Source organism: Ambystoma mexicanum, chromosome 7q (genome assembly GCF_040938575.1).
Source record: "Ambystoma mexicanum isolate Mex_15411 chromosome 7q, UKY_AmexF1_1, whole genome shotgun sequence".
Classification (NCBI taxonomy): Eukaryota; Metazoa; Chordata; class Amphibia; order Caudata; family Ambystomatidae; genus Ambystoma; species Ambystoma mexicanum.
Genome location: NC_090941.1, coordinates 118,965,380 through 118,985,570, shown reverse-complemented (window position 1 = coordinate 118,985,570; position 20,191 = coordinate 118,965,380). Strand labels below are relative to the sequence as shown.

The 20,191-nt window shown below is 42.8% G+C and overlaps 1 protein-coding gene across 1 annotated transcript; it reads left to right on the top strand.

Moving 5' to 3' along the window:
• The first annotated feature begins 502 nt into the window (after nucleotides 1-502).
• Nucleotides 503-19,077, top strand: CLDN34 (claudin 34). Its single transcript, XM_069639116.1, has 2 exons — nucleotides 503-838; nucleotides 17,216-19,077. Exon 2 carries the CDS (start codon nucleotides 17,287-17,289, stop codon nucleotides 18,079-18,081), a length of 795 nt encoding a protein of 264 aa, XP_069495217.1. The 5' UTR covers nucleotides 503-838; nucleotides 17,216-17,286; the 3' UTR covers nucleotides 18,082-19,077.
• The last annotated feature ends 1,114 nt before the right edge of the window (nucleotides 19,078-20,191 follow it).

Below are 20,191 nucleotides of genomic sequence, written 5' to 3'. Positions count from 1 at the left end.
ATGTTGTCAAACCACTTTTTAATAACCGTGACAATCGTTAAACCCATCTACTTATGGTTGTGTGGGACTGTGCTACAAACAAAGCCTCTTCTAACCGCAGTAACACCTAATAATGCTGGGAATCTTATAGTGCCCCCAGTGGATCAGAGGGCACCTTGCAGGCTGTAAGTTTCTGTGAAGAGGTCGCTTCTCAATATAATGTGTATGGCAAAGAGCACTTAATTCCAGAATCATTTATTGCAAAGCTGTACATTCCAAACACTCTGGTAAACAAAAGACTCATATAGTGCATCTTTCTTCAGGAAACGTTTTTAAATATGCAGAGGTGTTTATTCGTGTTACACCTAGTAACCTCTGTTCTAACTACCCCGAGAAAACTCCCCGCGGATATATTTAAGATATAACATAACTACAGCACAGCATGCGTTCATATCCTTTGACACACTCCCAGTAGCTTGTTTGGCAAGTACACAGCGCACAGTATTTGAACACCCCTGCCCTAGCCTTGTCACTCGATCCTTCTCTCTCGGTCGCATAACACTGTTGCCAAGTGTGGCGCAGGTGACGACGGCCGACGGCCTTTGTTTCTGCTGTCAGTGTCTGCTATTGGAATGCAACAAAATGGCACCACCGGCTTTGTTTTCGTGCTCATGGCTACCACGGTGTCTGTTTATGAGCATAACTGAAGAAGACGTGCACTTTCCGTGGAACAGTCTTGCCCTGGTCTGCCATGAGCTACAACCTCCTTCACCCATGTGGTTGATTTTGGGCACAGAGGAGAACTCCCTTCCTCGTGGTGATTAGGCGGAGCTGAATCCTGCATGCCTATCGATTTTGGGTAGGGTTTGTTCCTGTTAATGATTTTGTGCAGTGTTAAATCCTTTCCGTCATTGTTCTTTTTGTTGGTATAGATAAAACCTTCATTTCTGCCATTGATTTGGGGGAGAGCTGAGTGCTTCATAACTGCCATTCATTTTGAGTAGTGGTTTAACCCTCATCCCTATAAGTGTTTTGGGGTCAGTGGAATCGTTCATACCTGTCTCATATATTTTCAGGAGCTCAGTCTTTCACTGCTACTGTTGATTTGGGGTAATGTTGATTCCTTCGATCCTGACGTTGATTTTGGGGAGAGCTGAATCCGTCATAACTGCCATCAGGGGTGTTGCTAGGTTTGTAAAAGATCCAGGGCTAGAGCCCATGGCAAGTTTAGACATCACATAACTATATCCTATGAACGCACACACCTCATCGTGCTTTTGAGCGATAATATTGCATACTATACTGCTCATACTAATTTTGAAGTAATGCGCCAACATGTGGACACTGCCACTCCAAAGTGGGAACATTCATTCAGTAGTGCTAGGTAATACTTTGAGGTTATATAAGACAGAGTAAAGCCTTTGGACAGGACAGACAAAGACTTGCTGTGGATTGAGAAATTGTATTTAAGCAGCAGCTGGAGAGCTACCTGTTTGCCACTTTAGCCATACAGTAGCTTGCTGCTAGTTGTTGGGCTGACAAACTGACTGTAACTGGTGGGCTTAAAAGGTGGTGGGACATAATTAATTGAATTATACAATGTAGCGAGTGAGTGCAGTGAGCAAGCCTGAACGTGACCAGGGGGCTACAGGGTTTTCCCTCTTGAGAACATATTTGAAAAACCCTGTCAAAATCACACATATTTCAGCACGATTTTCCAAAATAACCAGAAAAGTACATAGGTTTCTTTGATCTAACGGCTACCAAATACTGCACCGCTAAAAAGTTGCAGCCAGCAGGCGGGATACAAATACCCAATATAACATAACATAACTAACAAATGAAAAGCATTTCCAATTCCAAAATAGCTTTTTAAACAATGACATTTGTGGATTTATTCCATTACCGTGTGAGTTGCATTTAGTAGAAATGCAGTATGGACAGAACATACTGCAGTAAAAATGAAAGACGCATTTCCAATTCCAACATAGAACACAGGACGGCTGAAGAAGGAACTTACATCAGAAGTCGGCTCGCAAGATCCTCCCACCCCCAGTACAGGCGAGGGCGGCGATTAGGGACCGCCCACAAAGTACTAACCACTTACTAATCACAATGTACATTCAAATGTACGCTTATGTTGGGACTCAGGTGTATTTAGCAGTATCACATACCTGTGGTGTATGACTGCTTTTTATTAAAAAAGGGTAGCGGTCTCAATCACGAACTCATGGTATACATTGCTCCTAAAGAAACAAATGCAAGAGCATCTCAGAAAAGGTTTCGATAGAACGATAGTTTCCTGCTCTTACCTCCAAAGGCAGAAGACTTTGAGAGCCAAACCACCACGTTGTAGCCGACTGTGCTGCAATGTGTCCGCTAGTGTGTGACTGTGTGTTAAGTGTTGAAACCCTGCCATAGCGAGGACGTTGCTGGCCGTGATGACATCATGAGCGTGCTGACATCACACACATGGTGACATCATCACGCATACTCCAGTGAAGAAGCATTGTTGGTCAATAAAATAACATAAAAAAACGTAGAAAAAATGTTTTTAAAAGTCTACGAATGTCGGCCATATTCTCGAGTGGTAAAACTATGAATAACTGAAGGGATGTCTACTTAAGAAATTGAGGGTTGGCTAATCCAAGAAGAGTCAAATTCTCACTGTGATAACAAATATAATAGAGACAGTAATTAACGCCAAATCCCATAATATGGCAAATTTTGGTGTTACCTCCTAGGTACTAACGTTCTACGACTGAGTAGCATGAGCTTGTGATGTTGATAGCATGAGCAGTTAAAGGATTATATGTAAAAGATGAACTGAATAACACCATATATAAAATTATGATCTCTTGCAGATTCCCATGCAGTTCCTTCCCCTGCCCGCTTAAAACACAACCTCATGGGAACTCTTTAGTAGGCTTTAATGAAGCCTTAGCATCAAACCTTGCACTCAAAGTGCCTGCCAGTATTTTGTCAAAGCAGTCACCTGAGAGTTAATAACTTAATTGAAGCTGTAAACCCGCTTATACTGTAATAGAAATGTCTTAACCAGGTCAGCCTTCAGCCACTCGATTTACACACTCGATTTATAAGTACTATGCATGTTCTTCACTGAAGTGCTGTTAAAAACAAACATGGGCAAAGCCAACAATTTTGGCTTGTGTATAGGTATTAGGCATTTGCCAGACACTGCTATTAGATGCCCATGTACTCACACCATGGTGCACCTGCTACTATCACTAATACCACCAGTTAATGCCACTAGAGCAGTGCCTGGCAAGTGACTTTCACATCCCTACACAGAAGCCTAAACTGTTGGCATTGACAATGTTTGTTTCTTTTGTGTCTGCATTTGCCAGGCACTGCCATAACGGTACTACCTGGTCATAGGATGAAAACAGTTGGAAATGGTGTTAACAAATTGCATAGTAAAGAAACATGACAACATGTAAATCCTTATAGAAACACGTTAGGCACAATGAATAGCATACTGAATAAATAATGCAAGTCTGAAAAGTCTTCCATTTAACAGCATTTTATACTTTCATCGGGTTAAGACACTTAATGAACTAAGTTGTATATTCAACTCAGTTGGATTTGGGGGTTCTTTATTTCCACTCCCACCTCACCTTTATGCATGTGAAGAACTAGGTTCCATGTAATAATGTCTCCGCAAAAATGTCGCCTGGCAAAAAAAAGTCGCCAAAGAATTGCAGTTTTTTGCAGGGACATTATTACATTTAACATGCAGGGGTCACCCCTGCAAACCCCAAACCCGTTTTATTTTTCAAGGGGTGCATAGGCCACCCCTGCAACCCCTGCTCCCCTTGACCCCATAGATATGGGCAACATATATAATGTTGTCACAACCTTTTACACGGCGACATTATGTCTCAGGAGGACAGCTCAGCGGCAACATGCTCGCCTTGGACGCAAGATGACATGGAGCAACACAGGTTCGATCCCCGAGTCCATGCTTAGAAACCTCTGGTTATTAAGCGCGTTGTAAATAACATATCATATCATATCATATGTATGGCAACCATATGTATGGGGACAATATTACCAGATACCAAGAACTATTTGACTATTGACATTAAAGCACACACTTCTTTTTTATGCATGTGAAGCTAATAGACCTGGATATTCACACATCTTTAAAATGGAGATTTATTGTGTTATTGCCTTTCACTGTCACAGATTTTCTAGCTATTTGTCATGGACGTAATTATAGGGGGGCAGGGGGTTTTGTCCCCCCCAACTTCTGTGGCATGTCTTTTTGTCCCCCCAACTTTTGGAGGGAGGGCAGAGGGGCCGCAATCATCAATTATGTAATTGGACAGCGCAAGCCCAGCTGGAGTGCCGAGCAAGGCTTGCACTGTCTCATTACATAATGCTGAGATGCCTGGTAGCCGCGCTGTAACACATTCAAGGCCGGGATGCCCTGCATGGCTCAGTCACTCACCCTGGCTGGCCTGATTCAAAGTCAGCAGCCAGGGTGCTGAACTGGGTGTTGCAGGGCCTGGCTCCTGTGCTGCAACGCTAGCAGCAGCACTTCCAGGGGCTTCGGCACAGAGAATTGCTTTCTGGCTTTGTGTTTGTGCGACACACAGACAGGAAAAAGGAAGCTCATTCAGCTTGCTGGTTTCTGTCTGGAGGTGCGTGAGTGCAAAGAGGTAAGGTCGGTGTAACATAAGACATTTGAAAGCAGAGCAGAGGCACTTTTTTTTAAAAATATATTTTAATTGTGTTTGTGTATGTTTGTTGGGGGGCTGGGTTGCGGGCTGACCCTAGTGAGGGCGTGTGTCGCATTTGGACAATGTGAGCAAAGCTCCCAGTACACATTAAGGCCCCAGGTATGAAGACACACTATCAATAACAAATGGTGCATTCTCTGTGGCAGGCTGCAGCTCTGCAACGCCTCTAAAATTAGTCTTGCCACTTTTCAGATGCTACTAAAGCACCACCATCCTAATTTCAAAAAAGTTGGTGGAAGGTGCACCCTCCTAAGCAGAGTGGAAAGAGTCAAGCGGAGAGAACCTCTGACCCAAAACTGTCGTACTTTGCAAATTCTGTGAAATGAATTTGAGTGTGATACGCATTCCAAACATGGTGAACCTTTTGTTAAGCAGTTTTTGCTCTAGGTGCGCAGAAGGAACCATATGGAATTTTGTGTTAAAAGCACACTTTTAGGAGCCCTGCATAACTTTTCCCCCTGCCGCCAAAAATAATCTGCAAATTAGTAAATGGGTGTCATGGTTCAGGTTACAGGCCACCAAAAACTGCTTCCCTTACCAAACTAAGTAGGGGAGTATCCAGCATTGTAAGAGTGTGGGGGTTCGGGGGGTGAGACATGGTCTTATTGGCCCGCCCACCCCTGCCCCAATCTACTTTTTTGGTAGCGTTAGTGGAAGATGCATTTTAACACACAACAACAAAAATAAAACCACAGGATCATTCCAGGTGCAGGAAACTCATCTATTAGAGCTCTGTCCAAGCCCTCTGAGGCAAAATACATGGAAACTTCCTGATTATTATATGGATTGCACCAACAGAAGTGACTTCACGGAAAATGACATTGCAAGGCACATCATCAGTCCTTGATACTTGGAGGCACCATGGAAGTGACTTTAGAATAAGTTGCCATAAATAAGCCAAATGACAAATAACTTTGTGGTACAAAATACCTAAATTGCACTTTTGTTATATGTGGAGTACCTCTATAGTCATTAGGCTTTTCCATTATAATACAATGATACATTAACATAAGCTTTAAAGTGAATCAGAATCACTTGCAGAGCTGCAGATAAGGCACAATGTGATTAAATGATTTGCTCAGGATCACACACTTGGTTAAATGGTGAAACTGGGCTGTGGACAATATAAGGGACCGTGCACACCTTTCCAGGTTTAGTTGATATAGATATTTATTAAGGTTTTGCTTTACATTTCATGTGCTTAAATAATTATTTATAGCAATGCCTTGGAAGCAAACCACATTACATAATAAACTAGCCTTTTATAGTAAACTAACTATAAACATTGTCATAGAAATATGTTGAGCAATGGGAATATGACTTTAGTTTTATTCTCCCCATTCTGCATGCAAAGTCACAATAGCATCATGTAGATTAATGTGAGCCTAACAAATCCCGCTTGGGTTTTAAAGCCACAGTCATTATTTCATAAGGTATGCAACATTATGCACCCTTCTCACTTCTGATCACTCCCTCCCATTCACATTTCTAAAGGGACAAAAGTCCCTGCTAATAGTAAGCCCCAACCTCCCATCAGTGCCTTATCGCTCACATTGTAATGCTTTGTTGATAAAGAGCCACCTGAGGACCCTCTGCTGCTTGGGACAATGTCCTGGCAGCGGGACACCTCTACCATCCAGAACGGGTAAGGTGTCCTGTTGCCAGGACAACGAGCATGCTGAGCAGGAATTGCTCAGCACACATTGTACTGCCAGCGGGACACCTGTGCCGTTGGGCGCCCTCTTTGATGTGCCGAACGGGAGAGGTGTCCCAATGACAAATGTCCCAGTCTGGCTCTTAAAAGAGTCGCGGGCGGCAACTTGCCCCCCCTGCCTCTCCCGCTTGGTACTCCACTGCTTGGAGCAATTTGAACACAGGAAAACATACCTTAATTTTAATCAGTCAGAATCTTGTAGAAAGAAATCTATCAGCAAGTACACTTATAAGGTGCTGTGCAGAACCCAAGTTTGGAGATATATGGCATTTAAAAATTGATACCAAGTATACTTGGTCACCCACTGCACTGCATTAACCAATGGCGTCTGCCTTTGAATGAAAGGAAAAAACAAAGGAATTGCTGACATTCCAGTTAATCTGTTCCTTTCGGCCATGGCTTTATAGTTCAGCTAGGTAAAGTCAACTTAGCCCAAAATTTCAGGCATCAGGCGGTGATAAAGTCTCGTCTGCTCAATGGACATTGAGCCACTGTTTCCATGTGTTGTTGTATATGTACATATAAATATTGTGTGCACACAGTGTATGTCAATGGAGGTGCTGGGTGTATTTGTGTGTGAGTGAGAGTCAATGCAGGCATATGTGTGTTGACATATGTGTCTGAATGAATGATAAATAATGCATTGTTTGTGTGTTCTATTGGAATTAAGTTTGTGAATGTTATGTTTTGTCACTGGGTACATTGCAGGCCGGCTGAAGATATGTGGGGACCCAATTGAATTTTAAAGATAGGCCCCCAGTCTTATGAAAGTTATTACAGAGCGTCAGCAATGGACTCTTGTTGTGTAGTAGTCTAGTGTTATCCCTCAGGGATTTAGGTTGTTTGACCGAGGTACAAAATCACTGCGAAATTGACCGTAGTCATTTTTGCTGCAAATACGTTTCTACCTCGGTACAAAAAAAACAAACCCATGTCCGCCCATACACCCAGAACACCCATAAACCCCCCATACTTATCTTTTCTCCATTCGCCACCACTCCTGTACCCTGGTATCAGGTAATATTTTCTCCACCAAAAATATCGCCGTACATATGGTCGCCGGGAACGGCCATAGGCGATATTTTTGGTGTCGAAAATATTAGGTGCGGGAGTGTCCCCCGCACATAAAAAAATGATGCAGGGTTGCAGGGGTGTCCCCGCAGGGTCCATGTGGTATTTTCGCTGCAAAAATATGGCGAAACCTTTGTATGGCGATATTTTTGCGGCGAAAATATCACATGGAACCTGTACCTGCAGTGTCAGATCCATCCATCTAACGTGGATCGAATCTGACGCTTCAGGGTCCCTTTTTCTTCTTTTTTTTTGTTGGGTCCCCTGCCACCAATGCTGATAAAGCGGGGAACATCCCCGCAACCACCGAAGTAAAGAATACCAGAGATGGTGAGCAGGGGACACCCCCGCAACCCCAGCTCTTAATGTTCGGTATCTTTGGCTTCAAACTAATAGTGGTGACCGAATTCAGTCAAATCTATCATTCAACCAAATTTTATCTAACAATTTGGCCGAAACGATCTCTAAGAGCCACCACCCAGCCTCCCTCCACCCCACCCCACCCCTGTCCCCCCCAACATTTTCAGCAAAGTTACTCCACTGCTATTTGTGCTATGCAGGTTCTTTCCGTTGGAAATGACCCATACCACATAAGAAAGGCTCTGCTGCTTTTGAAAAAAGTAAAGTGTTTGAGAGGTCAGTAAGGTAGGGGCTTCTGAGCCATGGACCCAGACGCTGTGAGTGTCTCCGCCAGTTGGTGGCAATTGGGTAGCGCTTGATCATCCGCACAAGACGGATTCTGCATTTGCTGGGGTTTCATGTGCCTTTGAACTAAAGATACACAATTGAAAACAATAAAATAAACTAGTGGTATGGTGTACCAAATGATTTATATTACACTTTCACCTCTGCTTGGAACAGAAATTTCAGTGACGGGTCGTATTTTCTTATGCATACATGAAAACCATTACTTGCATGCTGTACTACTGTTTCGTATAGTGCTCTCTGCTGCCATTTGCAAGACGTCATCACAATGCGCTCCAGAAGATGTGCAATATGACATCACGAGCAGCACCACTTTTTAACCGACTGCACATCTACACAAATCCAGGTCGCTGCATTATTAGGCCTTCTCTGTGGCATCACAAATACAGCTTTCACAGACTACGCGTCACGTCACAAAGGAGGGTCATGGGACGTTCAGCTGCTTCTAATTTTTTTGACCAATGAATAACGCCATGTTGCACTTGCATGCAGTTCTTTATTCTGGACAGACACATCACACACAGTGTGGATTCCATTTATGAGCCACACGCGACCTGCCAAGGAGCACATTCCGTGGGCTGTAGCATTCGTGGAAGCAGAAGTCATGTTTTCACGGTCCTGCTCTGTGCACGCAATTGGGAGAAGCAGGTTTATTATCACAGGGAGGTGTGAAGGACTCTTGCAGGTTTTGGTTGTAAGCCCTGAGCTTCTATTCGGACTTACAACCAAAATACCCAGGGCTATAGCCCCCCCACCTCCAGTACCCTCTAGTGATGCCCCTGCCCACCATTGATTTTGAGTAGTGGTTTAACCGTCATCCCTATAAGTGTTTTTGGGTCAGTGGAATCATTCATACCTGGTTAAGTTGATTCCTTCATTTCCGACATTGATTTTGAGTACAGTTGAATCTTTCATACCTGCTGTTGATTTTGAGTGGGTGTTCAACCATCATCCCTAGCAGTGATTCTGATGAGAGTTGAATCTTCCGTTCCCATCACAAATACTGGTGGGTGCTAAATCCTTCATTCTTGCCTTTGATATTTGGTAGAGTTAAAAAAACAAAAAAATAACAAAAAGAAAATAGAAGATTTGGTTTTTCGGTGAAATATTCAGTAGGAGAAATATATTCGAAGAAATCGCATATATCCGCTAAACCCTACATTCATGTTGTTGATTTTGGGTAGCTCTGAAGCCTTCCTTCATCGCAGTGATTTTTGGTAGCGTGCCAACCTTATTGCTTGCCAATAAATTTGCGTAAAGCTGAGTCATTCATCACTGTCAGTGGTTTTAGGGAGAGTTGAATCCTTTTGTGCACGTCAAGGATTTTGGAGAAAAGTGAATACTTTAATCCTGTTGTTTGTCTTTGTGGAATATGACACCCCTCCAAATTTGGATGGATCCATCACAGTAATCAATGATTGTGTTGCTTGTTCTGGGAGCTGCGGCCATGATACATATCAAAAATTTTGAGGGGAGCTGCATGATTAAAACTATTCAGTAATTGTATGGCAGCCAATTAATTTACTTCATACCAGTCAAAAATGTGTAGGACCAAATTCCTCTGTGTATGTTGAGTATTTTGAAAAAAGCATTGCAGCACTGGTGGAGAGGGCTTTAACATCTGTTATTAGTCCACAGTGAGTTATGGGCCTGACACAAAGTCTAAAGCACATAGCAAGGGCAAGGGACGATAATTCCTGTTACAGTCTCCCACCCCAGAACTTAAACTACTACGTACAGAAAAAAGAAAACTTGAGACACTTTGGACAATGACCCCCTCTACAGAAAATAGTTAACCTAACCAACATCACTGCTTCATATAATAATGAGATCATCCGCACCAAAAAAGATACTTTCAACGTCAGAATAAATCAGGCAGGATCCAGCACTAGAGAATTATTTAAAATCCTAAAAAAATTAAAAAACCTAATCCACTGGTAGATACCTGCACCAAGAACAAACCTTGGTGCACCAGCATTCAAAATGCTCTATCCAACAAAATGACAGGGATCCAAGCCAAAATAGCTGATAAACGGCACCAACTTACCTCTGGCAATTTCACCAGTCCAATCATGCCATCGTCCGCACACCTTAACTCAAGTTTCAAATTCAACAAGGTATCCATACCTGAGATACAAAAAATCATAGCATCACTGAAACCATCTAACTTTAAAGGTGACCGTTGCCCAGCTCAGATCATAAAAGACGCAGCCAGAGATTTATCGCCTTTTATTACCAAACTAATAAACTCCTCATTCGCCAGCAACTCAGTCCCAAGTAACCTGAAACAATCTTGGGTTCTCCCATTACTCAAGAAACAAACACTAGATCCGTCTATACCCACCAATTATAGACCAATCACCACTGTCCCTTTCTTACTGAAAATCTTACACAGAGTTGCATACTTGCAACTTCAAGACTATCTAGAGTCTAGAGAAAAACCAACTATTTGGAATCCGTCAATCTGGCTTTAGACCCCAACATGGAACGGAAACTGCCCTTGTTGACCTTAAAAGTCAGATCGATGAACTAAAAGACAAAGGTAGAGTTGCCATCCTACTTCTCTTAGACTTATTAGCAGCATTTGATCTGGTTGACCATAAAATCTTATTTGACCACTTGCCATCGGCAGCACACTTCTCCAACTCTGCTGTCACGTGGATCCAATCCTTCCTCGCAAATAGAACCACGTGTGTTTTCTCACCCACAGCTCTGGCTGATCCGATCCCCATCACCTGCGGTGTCCCACAAGGCTCCTGTGTATCGCCCACTTCATACAATATCTTTACAAAGCCATTATTCGACAAACTGGACCATCTGTGTGAAACCTACACCAACTATGCAGATGACACCCAGATACTCCTAACCTTATGAGGCACCTATGACTCCGATGTCTGCCGGATTAACAAATTCTACACCATCATTCAGGCATGGATGGCCACACATGGCCTCTGCCTGAATGATGATAAGACTGAGCTACCCCTAGTCGGCTCACCTAACAACCTGCTGAAACTTAGTCCCAACTACAATAGCATCCTCATTGATGGGAACAAAATACCTATTGCCAAAAATGTAAAAACCCTTGGCTTCTACCTCGATGCTAATACCAACCTAACCAAACAAGTAAACATGACTGCCTCAGCCACTGCCTACACTGGAAATCAGGGCTTGCAGACCCCTACTGTCTTCCGATAGCTGCCTTATATTGGGCAGAGCACTTATACAGTCCAAACTGGACTACTGCAATGGTCTATACTTAGGCGCCAACAAATCCATAATTAACAAAAATTGCACTTTCTGCTAAATAATGCACTCAGAGCTGCATTAAACGTACTTAGAAGAGAGCACATTTCTGCAACCAGAAAAGTGTACAAATGGCTCTCCATACTAGAAAAAATTGACTTAAAAACTATCTGCCTCACCTACAAAGCCTTGAACCACCAAGCCCCACCTTATCTCATGGATAAATATACTCTAAAATGGTCAGCCAGAATAACAAGATCTACTAACACATCTTGCTTGGTGGTGCCCAGGTATAGCCTAAAAAGAGCTGGTGGAACTAGTTTCCCGGTCCTAGCCTCTCAATTATGGAACACACTTCCACAGGACATCAAAACTATTTCTACCTTTCAAACATTCAGAAATCACATCATCACATGGTTACTGAATAAACACTAACACCACTCACCTTACACCTGCGCCCTGTGCTCCCATCCCCTAACTGTATGTATAATTATCCATGCCTTCCTCTGCTATTTCAATGTATTATTTTAATTCTGTCTGTATAAACTGGATTGATTGTATTAACTGCATCTTGTAACCATTACCTTCACCTCAAAGTGCCCAAATACCCCTGGGTCAGGCGCACTATACAAATAAAATAAACAAACAAACAAACAATGCCATTACAATACGGAAAATTCACAAAGATCAGGTTAGAAATGAAAGAAAAACAGTGGGAGATGATGTTCACAACCTTGTAGTGAGGATTGTCCTGGTGGAAAGTTGGCTAAGAGAGACAGTGAACATTGACGTGGAATGTTGGGAGAGAAACAGCAAGCTTTGTAGCAGTGTATCTCACCAACATACCAGTCTTAAAATGTAGCTTTATAGACCTGATCCGAGGGTTGTACAGAGTGTTAGGGGCCCTGAAGACTGAGTTAAAGGCCCAAGCTCAGTAAAGCCACTTAATAAGGTTTAAGGGCCCATGAGGACTGGTACGGCCATTAGACTGGGTATGTAGTACAACCCCACACTCCTTCATGAATAATGAGAAACTGGATGTACGTTATGACTTCATGTGCTTATATAATAGGCGGGCTAGTGTTAAATACTTCCTGTGAGCAATACCCACTCATTGTTTGGTATTTACATCACCATGAGTATGCACAGGCCTGTTGATAGTATATAAATCCACCTGGGCCATTGTGGGTGATAGGCTGCGGGCACATATGCAAGCGACTGTTGATAGTATGTAAATCGTCCTGGGCGGTCACAGGGAATTGGCTGCAGTTACACTCTGCATTGCCGGTAGGCTTGGAATGTGACATGCTGAACAATCTCCTCGGTATACTGATACACATTGCTCTTGCATTTGCGGATTTGAAAACACCACAGCATATTCCACAGGTACAATTTGGCTTCATTCTTCTTATCACTCAGTAACACTGGTGTGGTCTTAATCCGTCTTACCTGTTGGTGATTTTAGATATAGATGGACCGCTTACAGCAGTCAATAATTTTTTTTTTCGGGGCCAGTTTGTGGCAAACTCCTTCATACATGTAGAAGAATTTTGGTTAATCTCAACACTTCACACTTCAGATTGTGGATGAAGATGAATAGGTGTCAACGACCAAGAGCGGATTAATCTGTCATAATTATTTAAGATGTGACAGAGGCTTCACATTGCGCTTTAGGACACCCAACTGACTGTATGCAAAAATCCGAAAGACACTGGCCCAATGCTTACCCGACCACCCCACATTTCACAAGACTTGACCGCGAGAGCCGCAACCACCAGTCAGCCCACGCAACACAGGGCACCCACTTTGGAGTACGCACCATTTCTCAATCGACCCAATGGGGGTAGCGGGGAGGGCAGAGGGGAAAGGGGAGGAGATAGGTGCTCTCCTCTTTCACAGTTAGTTTTATCGATAGCGCGAAACACGGAGGCTGAGAACAAACTCTCAGCGTTAAAGCAGCAAAACGCTGTTTTGTTTGGTTCAACTCATGTTAAAGCTAATGAAGTGCTATCAGTCCCTGCTGCATCTTCTACAATTCCTAATATAATACATCTTGACACCTCTGTACCAAAATTATCCATATCTATACCAGATGCTTTACTGACACAAAATGTGTTTCAGAACTTTAAACAGAAAGTAGATGACTATTTGGCTACCAATATGGCTAAGATGCAAAACTTGGTGCCATCTGAGGTAGCCTCTGTGGGTGGAAAAAGTCCAAAACTCTTTATACGAAGAACAACATCTACAGGAAGATACAGGTGATGCTCATTGTAAAATAAGTACCGACATTTCAAAATTAAAATGGATGCCTCATCAACCTAATTCGATCTCAGTGTCACGTCATTGCATCCATCTGGAGCGCAGTTTCATAACTTTTATTTTGAAATGTCGAGATGGGAATTTTCCATCCTATGATTTGAATCGCCAGAGTGTTTTAAATATATTTGGAGATGTGCCTGAGCTATGTAATGTATCAACACGGGACATTGACCAAGTAGAATTAATCTCAGATTTAACACTCACAATTGTGAGATTATGGCTCCCATCGGGAGTAGGGCGGGATTCCATTTGGAAATGTAGGATGCAATTGTTTGATATGGGATTCCTTTTAGCAGAGGACCTGTGTCCATCCTAAAAATCAAAACACTCAGGTAAGATCAAATATTTATCAAGGAGTGAAACGGGACAATGTCAGTGAGCAAAGAGTTTCCACTCAACAATATTAACCATCAACTTGCCTTACCTCGGCCATTTTTAAAATAGCAAGTTGGAACACGAGGGGCAACTCTCACTTACAATCTTCCATTGTCAAGTTGCCCCACTTTTGCCAAGTTATAGCCTTGCAGGAAACCTGGCTGACTTCATGTCCTCTATGGCATGGCTATGAAGTCACTCTGCTTCCTGCGCTTCCTAGTGGAGGCAGACCATCTTCAGGGCTCCTGGTGGCAGTCCAAATCTCCAGTGGTCTGCATGTTAAGCCGTGGTCCTCCGTGGGGGCTCAGATTCAACTAGTCCAAGTGATTAGTCACACACAGGTAATAGCACTCATCAATATCTATAGGAACATCGCAGTCATGTCGGATGATATATTTTATGATGGTCTAATTGAGATTTTAGACATGATTCAGATGAACAACACAATCCCAGGTACCATCATTGTGGGTGACCTCAACATGGATTGTTGGAGGCCCTCTGGCTGCACACAGGACACTTGGAGATGAAACAATCTCATGCAGGACCACAATTTCTATATGCTCAATGGTTCCCTCGAAGGAGATATCCCTCCCCAATACACATGGCAGCGTGGGTCTAGTTCTAATATAATTGATTACATCTATATGAGTGCTGGATTGTTTAAAAATGTAAATAAATTACACATTAGTGATTAATCTCATTGTTACTTGTACAATCCTCTTGGAATTTTGCAACAACGAAAGACAAACTAAACTTTCAGACAGAGGCGACAGTTAATTCGTCAAGAAATCGCCTTTGGTGGAATTTAGACACACTAAATAATTTGCAAAACAGTGTCAATAATAACATAATGAAACAGCACACTAGAGAATACTTGGATCTTTTACAACCATTCAGGAAGACGATTACTGTTTTGCTCCATAATCAAATAAGGCATCCACACATATTTAATGCGGAAATCCACCATATGAAAGCAGAATATAAAACTTTAAGGAAAAAGGAAAAAATTAGCAGCCTCTGAAGATCCAACCTGTTGGAAACATCTAAAAACAGCCAAATGTCGATATAAAAATTGGCTAAAGAGTATTAAGGCTGCTCAATTCCAACAGGATAGTGAAGTAATGCAATATGCCATGGCTAATAAAAATTCTGCCACTATGTGGCAGTTATTGAATGATTGGAAATGTCAACTTCAGGGAGATGCACAAATCAATGGCGTCTCAGAGTCCTCCTGGACCGCCCATTTTTCCTCCCTGTATGCTGACTCAGTCTTCTCAAAAATGATATGTACACCCACATCTGTTTCCCCATGGCAATTGCAATTCTCGGTAACAAGTATTCGCACCATCATCATGCAGGCTCGCTCCTCCAGGGCGATGGGTCCAGATGGACTTTACAACTTTATGTTCAAAACCCATCCAGAGGAATGGGCTGGCATCCTCAATTCCATCTTTAAGGCAATATTAACATCTCGCACCATCCCTCTATCTTGGAAAACCTCTACTATCCTCCCCATTTTTAAGAAGGAGGATTGTAGTGTGCCAGCCAATTGTAGGCCAATCGCCCTTTTGGATGCGCCAGGAAATATTTTGCCAAATTAATTCTCGGCGAATTTAATACTTGGACTCTACAAGCCCAGCTCCGTGATCCTAATCAAACAGGATTCGTTGCTGGCATGGGCGTCAATATTAATCTATTTGCCTTAAATGCAGTTAAACAATAATGTCATATGTTCAAACAACAGGTTTTCTTTGCGTTTGTTGACCTTAATGCTGCCTTTGATTCGGTCGAGTTCTTTTGCTTTCCAAACTCCGCAAAGACCACTGTCCGGCCACACTGTATGATGTTATTCACTCACTGCACTCTCAAATGTCCATCAGAGTTAGGCTAACCCTAGACGGATTATTATCCGTCAGATTAACACATTCCAGGGACTCAAGCAAGGTTGCCTCTTCAATTGTTAACTTTTTCATTCATGATGTTAGATTGCCCATGATAGATGTAATTCCTGACTCTCCAAAACTAAAAGATCAACCTATCCAAGCCCTCATGTATACAGATGATATAGTTCTTATCTCAAAAACCCAATTGGGTCTGCAGCCTCTGCTCAACGCGTTTTATAATTATATCCAAAAAAACGAGTTGAAAATAAATCTAGGTAAAACACAAATTGCTGCTTATTCGCCCAAGCGTCAAGGACCTTTATCATTTGTCTGGACCTTTGATCAATCACCCATACAAATTGTCCCTCAGTATACCTATCTTGGTATATTGTTTGAAGGCCAGTTCCACGCAAAAGGCCATATAGAACAATTAGAGGCCTGCAACCTGCTTCTTTTACTTAGAAATGCTTTGTTCAGAAGATAAATGATTCCGTTTAATACTAGTACGAAACAGTACAATTAGCCCTGATTTGAAAAAGATGAGCAAGTCATCGAAACACGTGTAATCACATAGGGCACAAGAAAATCTTGAAATAAACCACAACAAGTGGAGTTTTTTGAACACAGAAAAGGGAGTCATTTGTCATCCTTTTCGGTAATATGTGCCCGCATGGGAACAAGCCTATGTAACAACCCAATTAGTTTCATTTTTCATAAACTGAGTTGAGGAACCAAGTACTCCGTTGTTACTTTCCCATGCGACCCTGAAAAATCAAATCAGAAATACAGCTAAGGGCGCTGAGGTCCAACATAGGCTAACCCCACCACAATCAGTTCCTCAAAAGACATACTTAAATATTTCCATGTCAGCATGTTATACTTTTATCTAGTAATGGCAATTGACGCCTCACCATTGGACCAAAGGAGAAATAGGTTAAGCCTGAAAGGGAATAATACCACACCTTAAAGCTGCATTTGTGGGTGCCGAAACGTCTAAAGGAAAAATTTGAAAAATGCGGTCAGACTGTGCAGCATAGGGTGCTGAAAGAATTTGCATAGCTTGACTTGTCACCATAAATTCCACAGGCCACAGAATACTATTGAAATGTAGTATCTTCCCAGCAAGCAGTGACGGTGCTCTTTTTTTTCTTTTTCAGAGAGACTGTGACAACTACATGGCTAAGCTGGCGAAGACCGCGTCTTGACGAGCAGCACAGACCTCTAGGCCATGCCCTACCTTGCCCACTCTGCTAACCTCCAGCTGGCTGCGTTCGCATTCTCCACGGTGGGCTGGATCCTGTCCGCCATCACGACGGGGCTTGTGCAATGGCGGGTCTGGCACATCACCAACAACACCGTCATCAACTCCGGAATCGCCTGGGTCGGCATATGGCGAACTTGCTTCTTCAGCAACATCATGGTGTCTTCCAACTTGAAAAACATGTATTGCCAGGAATTCAGCACCCAGCAGTCCTTTGTGCCCCCAGAGATTTTTGTAGCTCAGGGTCTCATGGTGTTGGCTATCATTTTGGGCCTGTCGGCGAAGATTTCCACGGTCTGGGCTCTGAAAAACGTGTACCAGGGCACTCCGAGTGAGAGAGTCATTGTGCGCTGGTTTATAGCCGGCGGGGCCTTGAACCTGGCAGCTGGGCTGTGTGTCTTGATCCCCGTGGCCTGGAACCTGCACTCCGTGATGCTGAACTCCAGCGTCTACTTCCCCAAAACTTTCAACATGCCCTCCAGTCCACAGTCACAGGATGCTGGGGCGGCCATTGCTCTTGGGCTTATATCAGCCATCCTAATGGTGTTAAGCGGGTCCTTGTTGCTTAGTTACAGGTTGCCTAAGAAAAGCCGGCTCAAGGTACACCCGGTTGCTCAAGAGGAAGGCGCGTCGCCAGATGGCTGGAGTATCTCCACGTCAGGCACCCACCGCACCAGAAGCTTTCACTCTGCAAGAAGCGTTGGGGACCCTCAATGCAGCGGCATTCAGAATGCGGGCTATGAACAAGATGATTACCTCTAAAAGTAGCACTTCCTGTAACGTGCGTCAATACTCAGGTCGTTCACTCATCCCATGAGATCCTTCCAGAACCCAGGGGATTAAATTCCGGTTGAGTCAGTGAGATTCGCGGTTTATATTTTTTCTGTTCATGAATGCTGATATTTCATACAAATGTGATATGGCAAGGCGAAATATAAAAGAGCACTTACTTTGCCCAGGGAAACCATGTTTGATTCCGTCGAGCTAGAAAACTCCCTGCAGCAAAGATGAATATGTTTGTGATTGGGTCAAATGCCTTTCTCGAAGAAGAGCCCGGACTGAACAACTACACATTGGATTTTAAAATGTTCCTTTTCTGAATTTAAGCCACTGTCTGGGGGGCTCTACCTACTTTTAGCTGCACAGGCAACTTTACTGGTTGGGGAGTATAGCGGTAGCAAGCAGGTGTGCAGACCCAAGACAATGGGTAAATGTTCATGTCTGGTAAAACCCGCCTTTTATCCTCGATGAAATCAGGGCCACTTTTTAATTGTGTCAAGAAAACTTTGTGTAACTTAAAAGTCACGTTGACCCCCAAATAAGTGTGTAACGTTTACCTAAAATTGTTGTTGCCTGTTTACGTATTGCACTAAGCACTTTTATGACAGGGTTGTCATGCAAAATTATCATATAGGTGGAAACAACTGATTAATTCAATTACCAACTACACAAAACACCAACGTTTCTATGCAAGGCAGCTTTGTAGTTTACAAGCCTTTTTTCCTAAAATGTACATCAATAGTTCTTCTATGGCATTTTTAATTGGCATTTTATCACTTTGAGTACACAAGTACCGAGGGCTGCAGCAAGAGCGTGTTTCGAACATGGCACCGACGTTACCTTTCTAAACACTTTTGGTCATTTGTGTTTTCTGGCAGCATTCGAAATAGTGCCTCAGTGTTGAGGCGGGTTCAACTATTCCATTTAATGAACCATCCCACTGCTTTCAGATTCCTATTAAAGCTCTTTCTAAAAATGTTTGTGTTTGAGGAGATGTTTGAAAGCATGGTTTCTGTATTAGTGTGTTTTTATTAGGGGCACTGCTTTTTTCCACCCTTGAGGTAAACTCCCGGGTTGGGGGATCATAAGCTGTCGAGGAATAAGGCTTTAGTTCAGGATCATAGAGTGATGGGACTTGTTGATTTAGATGGGAGAGTCTTTGATGGAAAATACAGCTTACCCGCACATTGACACCATTTTTGGATCCCTTTTCTTGACATACAGAGTTAGTGGTAAAACTGTCAGAGGATGCCTAAGCGTCTAGAAAGCTGACCTAAGAACTCGGAGAAGGTAAGTTGTGAGCAAGTATAAGCTGAGTAGAACACAGAGCACAAAACCTGTATGCTAGGATGGCGGAATTGACCTACTGTAAAATGTGTATTTTTATGTTTTTTTGTTACACCAACTATTTTCCATTTGTATCACATCTTATCCCCTGCCTAAAACCAAGTAATATACATTTCTATGTATTTTCTTCAGCAGAAGTGCTCACGTGTCTTGTTTTATGCCCTCTGGCTCTTTTCATATTTTTAGTTTGTGTCATGCAGTGGGTCTATGATCTGTGGGGTACCACTGAGGAATTCACCCTCACTGATGTGGTTTGAGAAACATGGTTATGAGGGGTTATGTCGAATGCTAGAAATCTGCAACAATTGGAAGAGCCTGGGTTATTTATGAAAGCTGAGGTTGGATAAAACGTGTTGTCTAGTTATTTGTCGAAAACTGTGTTAAGAATATACGATTTCGATTTTTTTTTTTAATCTTGGGAGGGGAGGTCAAGACACCAGGATAGGGGTCTAGAAGATGGACCAAACTATCTATCCCTAGCCATAAAATAAGGGTACTTAGGTGGTGCTCGCAGACACCCACAGTTCCTTATTTGATAAGTACAATAAGCTACACTTGGAAGTGTGTGAAACCTTGCTGGGGGGGGTATCAATGTATATGATATGTTATGTTCTATGTGACGTCATTAAGATTTGTACCATGCACCACTGCCATTTGCATGGCCTTCAGGTGCTCTGGCTGACCTGATAAAGATGTGGAATGGAGTAGCTTAGTGGGGAAGTTGCTTTTATGTTGACGCAAGCAA

Bases quoted from the DNA above. Each gene is read 5' to 3' on its own strand.
- CLDN34 (XM_069639116.1), top strand. From the start codon at position 17,287: ATGCCCTACCTTGCCCACTCTGCTAACCTCCAGCTGGCTGCGTTCGCA.